General features: G+C 65.8%; 1 protein-coding gene and 2 long non-coding RNA genes across 4 annotated transcripts in view; 2 read left to right on the top strand and 1 right to left on the bottom strand.

The window, feature by feature from the left end:
- Nucleotides 1-17: 17 nt before the first annotated feature.
- Nucleotides 18-8257, top strand: part of NACC2 (NACC family member 2) — a 31009-nt gene continuing 22769 nt past the window's right edge. The window contains exons 1-4 of the mRNA XM_077753187.1: nucleotides 18-50; nucleotides 1295-1856; nucleotides 2858-2954; nucleotides 6455-6665. Of these exons, the coding sequence (XP_077609313.1) occupies nucleotides 1357-1856; nucleotides 2858-2954; nucleotides 6455-6665 (808 nt within the window). The 5' untranslated portion in view covers nucleotides 18-50; nucleotides 1295-1356. The remainder of the gene's footprint in view (nucleotides 51-1294; nucleotides 1857-2857; nucleotides 2955-6454; nucleotides 6666-8257) is intronic.
- Nucleotides 4790-7209, bottom strand: LOC144222487 (uncharacterized). Of its 2 annotated transcripts, none has more exons than XR_013332408.1 (3): nucleotides 6614-7209; nucleotides 5875-5994; nucleotides 4790-5076 (listed from the first exon to the last, which is right to left on the bottom strand). It is a non-coding gene; the product is annotated as an uncharacterized LOC144222487 (long non-coding RNA). The 2 variants fall into 2 exon arrangements; XR_013332412.1 differs by lacking the exon at nucleotides 6614-7209 and adding an exon at nucleotides 6458-6598.
- LOC144222498 (uncharacterized) overlaps nucleotides 7531-8257 on the top strand; it is a 3998-nt gene continuing 3271 nt past the window's right edge. Inside the window, exon 1 of the long non-coding RNA XR_013332413.1 lies at nucleotides 7531-7629. This is a non-coding gene — a long non-coding RNA (uncharacterized LOC144222498). The remainder of the gene's footprint in view (nucleotides 7630-8257) is intronic.

The raw sequence follows: 8257 nt of genomic DNA on the forward strand, positions 1-8257 counted from the left end.
CCCGCCCGCCGGAGCCGGCGGGGCCGGGCCCCCGGCCGCAGCCGCCAAAGGTAGGTCCCCCCGCGGGCCGGTGTCTCGGCCGACCGGCAACTTCTCCGCAGCGGGGGCACTGCGGGCCTCCCCCAGCGGCCACCCATCTGCCCAACTCCTGCCGCCGGGGGCCGGGCGCTCCGCCCTCCCTCCGCCCTCCCTCCTCCGCCGCCCGGCGCCTCTGCGGCCGCCTGCACTTTCCTCCCTCGGGACAGAGCGGCCCTTTGTGCGGGTGCTGCCGTGCAGAGTTGGGCCGGCGCCTTCTCCACCCGGCCGTCCCCGGCTTCTCTGAGTCAGGCGTCAGACCAACCTTGCCCGGAGCCCTGTCCCCAGCCCCCGGGGCGCCCGAGCCCTTGCGGGTCCCCCCCCCCACTCCGCCTGACCCCTTTAGTCACCTGGGCTGGGACTGAGCCAGCAGGGATTGGCCAGCACGGGGAGCTGGGGGACCAGGAGGGCGGGCAGGTGGGGCTGCGACAGGCTCCCAACCGCTGGGCCAGCCCGGAGGGACTGCGCTGGCGCCTGTGGAGCCGGCCACCGACTTCTGGCTTCAGCTCACTCCCCTGGGCACCCCCACCCCCTGCCCGCCTCTGCGGGGGGATGAGGGCCAGCGTCTCAGCCAGCGGGGTGGGACTCCCCTCTGGTGGGCCCTGTGTGTGGCTGCTCTGAGGGAAAAGAGGAAAAACAAACCAGAACGCAGAAGCCTCCGAAAGACCCCTGCAAGACCCCTGCTCTGGGTTCCGACCCAGGGGCAGGGCTGTGAGGGGCTCCTTTGCTGCTAACTTTTTCTTGGGAAGAAGAGTTTGCAGACGCAGCCCGCCGCCCTCACCCCTCCTGGCTGCTGCGGGTGGCCGTGCCCTGCTCTGTGCTCTGTCCTCCATCCACCCCGTCCTGGAGTGCAGGCCTCCGTTTGCATTCCTGGCTTCTGCTGAGACGGGCATCAGGGGGCTGAGGTCACGGGCGTCAGGGGGCTGAGGTCTCGGGCGATCCTGGGGGTGGGCTCTGGGAGCCACGCAAGGTGCGGGGCGGGGGGCGTCCCCGGGCTCTGAGTCCCGCGCGGGGCTGCCGTAGGCCCAGCCAGGGTCCTGCTGCGAGGAGCTCGGCCCCCAGGACCTCCCCGCTTCACTCTGCTGGGGGGGGCCGGGGAGGGACCACGGTGGGGGGGGCCATGGGTGTGCTCCAGCGAGTGTGTTTCCCTACCCTTGGCGGGTGGGCCCTGGCCGTCCAGGGAGCCTGAGCCCGTGTCCCCACGCCCTCTCTCCCGCAGATGTGCCCCGCTCGGGCGCTCCCGCGCTGAGTGTGAGGCGAGCCCTCCATCGCCTGCCCGCCATGTCTCAGCTGCTGCACATTGAGATCCCCAACTTCGGGAGCACGGTGCTCGGCTGCCTCAACGAGCAGCGGCTGCTGGGCCTCTACTGTGATGTGTCCATCGTGGTCAAGGGCCAGGCTTTCAAGGCCCACCGCGCCGTCCTGGCCGCCAGTAGCCTGTACTTCCGCGACCTGTTCAGCGGCAACAGCAAGAGCGCCTTCGAGCTGCCGGGCACCGTGCCGCCCGCCTGCTTCCAGCAGATTCTGTCCTTCTGCTACACGGGCAGGCTGACCATGGCGGCCAGCGAGCAGCTCGTGGTCATGTACACGGCCGGCTTCCTGCAGATCCAGCACATCGTGGAGCGCGGCACAGACCTCATGTTCAAGGTGAGCTCGCCCCACTGCGACTCGCAGACCGCCATGATCGAGGACGCCAGCTCCGAGCCCCAGAGCCCCTGCAACCAGCTGCAGCCGGCCGCCCCCGCAGCCCCCCCCCACGCCGTGTCCCCCTCCCTGCCCANGTACAGGGGCAAGCCTGCCCCCCGCCCCGGGGCCCTCGCTGCCTGGCTGTGACTGCCCAGGGAGGCTGCCGCGCGAAGGGGGCGGTGCCCGACCCGGGCCGGATGGGCTGGGGGGCACGGCCTCGCTCAGCCTCTCGTGGCCTTAGCCGCGGACTTGACAGCCGGTGCCACACACGAAAGCTGAGGGACCGCCCGCGGGAAGTTGCTGTGCGGCACGTGGGATGGGGCTCGGGCTTCCACGGGTCAGGCGCAGAGACTGACGGCCTCAGCGGACCAGGGACCTGGTCCAGGGCTCACAGGGTGCTGTGCAAGCCGCCGGCTCAAGGACTGAGTGGCCCTGTCTGCAAAGTGCCAGGCGCGGTCGGAGGCCCCAGCAGGCTCATCTGCTTTACCTTTGACCCCAGGCCCACCTGTGTGGTCTCACCTGCCCTGCGATGCTCAGTGAGGCCGGAGACTCCCCCTGTAATGCATCTCATTTGCCACCACCTCTCTGGGGCCAGCAGCAGGGGACAGGCCAGAAAGTGCTTGTTGAACTGAGTGAGCTGTGCCCCCCAAGTTACTTGGGGGGTTCTCCCCCACTGGGGACCCACACGCCTGAGGAGCCCTAACCCAGCATGCTGTTCCAGACCGTATCGCACCCCTGGGGACTGGGGTTTGCTGGGCTGAGGGTCTGGTAGTTGGGGCTCTGGGTTGGGTGTCCACCTGCCTTCCATGTTCCCCGAAACCTGGCCGTGTGCCTGGGCTCGCTGCCTGCTCATTTGCATGCAGGGCTCATGGTACCAGCGGGAAGTGACGACCCAGAACTGGGGCCCCGCGGGAGTACGTGGTGACTCTTTCCTCCCCTGTGTCCCCATATCCCGGTCCCTGACGGGGCAGATGCTCTCCCCCCTCCATACTCCCCCCTCCACCTCTAGGCAGGGACTTGTTGATCACTGCTGGGATGGGGGCGAGGGGGGTCCCGGCCAGCTGGGGCCCTTGTGACGGCCGCTCCCCCGGAGCAGCGGAGGACTGGACAGTCTGGCCAAGCCGGCTCCCTCTCAGCGCTGTGGGGAGCAGAGCGGCGCCGCTGTGGGCGCCCGCCTGCCCCCTGCAGGGGCTGTGGGTGGATGGTTGTTCCCTAGAAGTCATTGCTTTATTGAAACGCATGTTGTTACGTTTGCATGAATCCCACAGGACACTAGCGTGAAGACCGACTTGATCTAGAAACCTGCAAGCTCGGCTCGGGCCTTCGGAGGGCCGCTGGGCTCGGGCCTTAGGAGGTCCCTCTGGGAACCTGCCCGGCGTGGCGTGCCCTCTGCCCACTGCCGACAGCCACCCAGGGGGCCGTGGGAGGGCCGTGTGGAGCCCCAGACCCAGCCGCAGGGAGCTGGAATCTGCCAAGGGCCCCGGGGCGGGGACTGTGCTCTAGAGGCCCGCAGGGCTGCGCCACGGAGCAGGAGACGGCCCAGCCTCCAAACGTCTCCATCCAACGTGGCCACTGGCCTTGGCCTGGGCAGGTCTGGGTAGGAAGAAACAGGACGAGGCATTGGCGTCTCCGGGCGCACATACGGCGCTGGAGCCCGTCTGAGCTGCTTTCCGGCCAGGGGCACAGGCCTGACCCGGGGCAGTGTGTGCCCACAGGCGTCACCCGTGCCTTGGGTGACAGGAGGGCATCTCGCAGCCATCGGAGCCCCTTGCCCCAGCTCCCTGGGGGGTGCTGGCGGCAGGATGCGGTGGTGGGAAGTGGGGAAACGGGGAGGGACGGTGGGGAGGGGCGGGCAGGGCGTGGGAGCAGCCCTGCCTCCCGTTGGCCCAGGGCACTACAGTCTGGGTTTTCTCCTCAGTGAGACCATAAGTGGGGCAGGGAGGGGGGGGTGTGACTTCTTGGTTAAAATCTAGGTTATTGGCAGTGACGTCGCAGGCATCACCGGGCGCGGGTGAGCTGGGAAGACGGTTGTGGGGGAGGGGGCAGTGGGGGCAAGCAGGCAGAGACGAGGGCCCTGTCCCCCAAGGCCGGCTGCCCCTCGGGTGTGGGCTGCCTGTACCCCGGGCTTCCTCTTCGCACTGCCCTGGCCGGGTTGGGGGACGTCCTTGCAGCCCCTCGGGCAGCCCAGCAGCCTGCTGCCCCCAGTCTGGGGCCCGGACAGGGGTGGGGCAGGGCGGTCTAGGAGCTGGTGGATGGGGATGTTCCAAAGTGCATGCTTGCCCCATGAGGGCGCTTGGGAGCCCCTTCTTCTTCCTGGCCTCAGTTTCCCCACCTGTCAAGGTAGAGGTTAGCCTGAGTGACCCCCAGGGTCTTTTGACTGGCAGCCTCTATATAGGGAAGTGTGGGACGCTACATGGGTGACCCCATGTCCATCCTCCACCTTGAGAAGACCCATCAGCTCCTGTTTGGAACGTCCAGGAATTCAGTATGGCGGAGGGAGAGCGCGGACTCTGACCGTCCCCCAGCAGCCCCGCTGTGCTTCCGCGGGCCTCTGTCCCACGCGTCTCCTGCCTGCCTTCCAAGTCCTGCGTTCTCGTCCGTGGGGCGGACACACCGCAGCTGACTTCCTAGTCCCTGTGGACACCACGGTTGTTTCCGATTTGTTGCTCTTAGGACTGAGTGACGCACCAGGCGGGTCCTGATGGGGGTGGGACCCGCCTTGCAGTGAGGCTCCCTCCCCACGTGTCAGGGCCAGCTGGGGCCCGCCCACTGGCTAGGGGAGGGTCTCCTCTGGAACTCAGGAAGCCCCTTGCTCCAGCTCTGAAGGGGGAGGTCTGCATGTCTGCCGCCGTGCTGGGAGCGAGGGGCTGCCCCCGTCAGGGTGGTGGGGTTGGGGGGTGGGTGCTGGTTTCAAGGTGAGCAGGGCACCGGGGGCACCCCAGTGTATTAAGAGGTCTACTCCCGTGGCGTCTACTTGGCCACACTCCTTGGGGACGTCTGTACCCATGGGGAGACAGGCAGCAAGCAGGACCTTGAACAAGTATTTAATCTTGGCTGGGGTCCCCGGGAGGCAGGACGGGCTGCCCCCTGGCCCAGGGGAGGGAGGCTCGGAGGTGGGGGGTGTGAGCTGCCCAGGGAGGTGGGGGGGTCCCTCTCCCATCACTGCAGTCTCTGCAGGGGGAGTGCGGGTGGCCGGGAGGGGCCACCTTCGGGGCCACAGCCCCAGGACCAGGGCTCCCGTGGTGCCTTCCGCCGCGGGCCCAGCCCCTCCTCTGTGCGGCCAGATGTTTGATCGTTGCTGGCAGACGCTGCTCCCTGTGGGTGAGACAAAGGGGCTTCTCAGCACTTACACACTAGCCAGGCCCTTCCATGTTAGGGGCCCCGCGGGGCGCCGTGCGGGGATGGGCAGGTGGCTGTGGGCTGGTGGCCCTGCCCGGGCTTGCCCTCCCTTCTACTCTGGGTCTGCCCGCCATCCCAGCACCCGGACACGGGACAGACGCTGGCGGTGCTTGGGATCAGGTCCCGGCACGCGGCAGCACATCTGTTCCCGGCTCTGCCCGCCTCGAGCAGACGCTGCAGATGGCTCCCGTGAGCTCTAGAAGGATGGAGAGTGTGTGCGCCCTGCCCCGGACCAGGCCCCGGTCTGTATGGGAGGTCGGTCCACCCAGGCACCAGCACCTACCTCTGCCCCCACCGCCCTGACCGGGACAGCCCCTCGCTTCCAGCCTCGCAGCAGACGTGCAGACCCCCGCCCGCAGCCCAGCTGCCGCTTGGGGGTCCCGCGGGGAAGGGGGAAGACTAGGTTTGTCCTGTGAATCCCCATCCTAACCACCCCTCACTGCCTCCCAACCTGGGCCCAGGCTGTCCACACTGTTGGAGCCCTGCCCAACCGCCAGGAGGGCCCTGGGAGCCCTGGGTGCTTTTTGTCCCTGGCCCGGTGAGGGTGGGGGCCACGCAGGGGTGGGGGTGGGGGTTCCCTCCCTTTGAAGGCAGCACTCAGGGCAGGTGAGGGAGGTGCAGGCCCCTGTGTGCCTGTCCCACACCCACCCGGGGAGCTGGCGCCAGGCTGTTCTGAGGCTTGGGGACCGGCCTCCCTGGCTCCCCGGTCCTCACCTTCTCCTGTGTCAGGTGTAGGACCGAGCCCTCTGCAGTGTCACATGTGACCCTCAAACCCCAGGAGACCCTTAGATTCCTTCTTACGCCTTTGTGGCTGAGTATAATGTCCGTGCCTCCCTGAAAGGGTGTGAGATGCACCTGCTTTGAGCTGTGCACCAGAGCATGCTCAGGCGGAGGACACTGCCGTCGCCCGCCCGCCCCAGGCAGCCCTGGGCCCGCTCTGTCACTCAGGGTGCGTTTGCCTGTCCCAGAACATCAGGTGGACACGGTCGTGCACTGTGTACTCCTGTCTGCGTCTATCCGCACAATTCGGGGAGACTCCTCTGTGCTCCCGGGTCAGGCCCACCTTGCCCTCCCTTGTTTGGTGATCGTTTCTAAGTGTTTGTACACAGTAAAATGTACCGATTCCAAGTGTACAGGCGAGGACTCGGGGTTGTAATCAATCGAGTACCAGGGTCACGATCAATTATCAGATCAGTCTGCCTCCCCTCAAATGTCTCTGGGTCCTCCCGTCCCAGCCCTGGCCCGCGGCAGCCTCCGCACTGGCTTCCTGTCCCTAACGATTTGCCTTTTGTAGAACCTCTTTAAGTGGCATCATTCAGAATGGAGTCCTTTCTTTTTCCCACTGCCGTACTTCGTGGTCCATCCAAGTGGTGCCAAGTATTGGTTGTCGTGGTCCCAGGCCGTGGACACGGCCACCTGTGGCCAGCGCTTGGGGGGCGGGGGGTGTTACCACCTGGCTGCCGTGAACGCCCGTCCGCAGGTGGGGCTGCTGCGTCACGGGAGAGGTGCGTGTCTGCGCTGCCACAGTCGCTGGTCTCCTGAGAGTTATTTTTGTCCTGAGTGGTGACACGGGGTTTCGCCTGGATTTGAGGCGTGTGTGGTGCTGCATCGGTTAATCCGCTAACGTGAGCCACGGAGATGGAGCCCGCGTGGTGCGGCGTTTATGGGCGGGGGGCGTCAGTTTGCTCATGTTTTCTTACGGGCTTGTGCACCTGTGTCCGTGACGGGCAGTCACCCGTATTCTAGGATGGTCTCGGGGATCAGGAGAACGCGAACCTTCTCTTCCCTTCCTTAGCTTCTGAGAGTGTGTGTAAATTTGATGTAATTTCTTTCTTGTGCATTTGATAGAATTCATTCACCTACGAAGACTCTTGACTCTACAGGTTTTTATTGTTGTTAATTGTGGGAGTTTTTTTAATGATAAATTCTGTTCCTTTAGGTACAGAACGAACCGATTTCCCCTTCCTCGTGCTCCAGCCGTGGCGGTTTGTGTGTCTCCTGGAGCTCGTGCACTTGTAAGGCTGCTCCGACACGGTCCCTGCGGCCACGCGGGCTCCCGTTCTGGTGCGCATGCGCTGGTGTGTCTTCCGGTGTCTGGTGCGCACGGCGGGGTTTCTTCCTGTGTCTGGTGCACATGAGCTGCTGTCGTCCCTTGTCTGGTGCGCATGCGCCGGTGTGTCTTCCCGTGGCGGGGGGGGTGTGTGTCTTCCCGTGTCTAGTGCGCATGCGCTGGTGTCTTCCCGTGTCTGGTACGCATGCACTTGTGCGTCTTCCCGTGTCTGGGGCGCGCGCGCGGCGGGGGGAGGAGGGTCTTCCCGTGTCTGGCGCTTGCGCGGTGGGGTTTCTTCTGTGCTTGTTTTTTTACCGCCACCGCCCCTCCACCCCTGTGTCTTCGAGTGTGCTGCGTCCACACAGCGTGGGGTTGACATTGCACGTTCATCCAGTCCGACTTGAGTCTCTTGACGCTGGGTAGGAGTCTCCAGGGAGCGGGTTCACGTCTGCCATTCTGTCCGTTCCGCTGGCCGTTTCTCGTTGCTCTCTGCCGGCTCCTGGGTTGGGTTCTTCCTAGTGTTCCGGCCCCTGCGTCTTCACCGCGTCCCCTAGGCCCGTGGGCGGTCGTGGTCATGGCTTCCCTTCCTCACAGGCGACCGGCCTTCCCACACGGCAGCCTTCCCCGGAGCAGCCCGCCGGCTTGTCTCCGTTTTCGGTCCATTGTATTTATTTACTTATGTAACATTTATTTATTTTGGGGGGGGGACAGAACACGAGTGGGGGAGGTGCGGAGAGAGGGAGAGAGAGAAGCCCACAGAGCCCGACGCGGGGCTCGAACTCCCGGACTGCGAGACCATGACCTGAGCCGTCAGACACTTAACCCGCCGAGCCTCCCAGGCGCCCCCGTTTTCAGTCCGCTTTAAAGCTGAAGTCCTGAGCAACCTGCCCGCGTAGGCGCGCGGNACACCTAACCCGCCGAGCCTCCCAGGCGCCCCCGTTTTCAGTCCGCTTTAAAGCTGAAGTCCTGAGCAACCTGCCCGCGTAGGCGCGCGGCTCCCCGCTCACACCGGCTCCCCGCTCACACCGGCTCCCCGCTCACACCGCT

Source organism: Crocuta crocuta, unplaced genomic scaffold (assembly GCF_008692635.1).
Source record: "Crocuta crocuta isolate KB4526 unplaced genomic scaffold, BGI_CrCroc_1.0 scaffold971, whole genome shotgun sequence".
NCBI classification, from domain to species: Eukaryota; Metazoa; Chordata; class Mammalia; order Carnivora; family Hyaenidae; genus Crocuta; species Crocuta crocuta.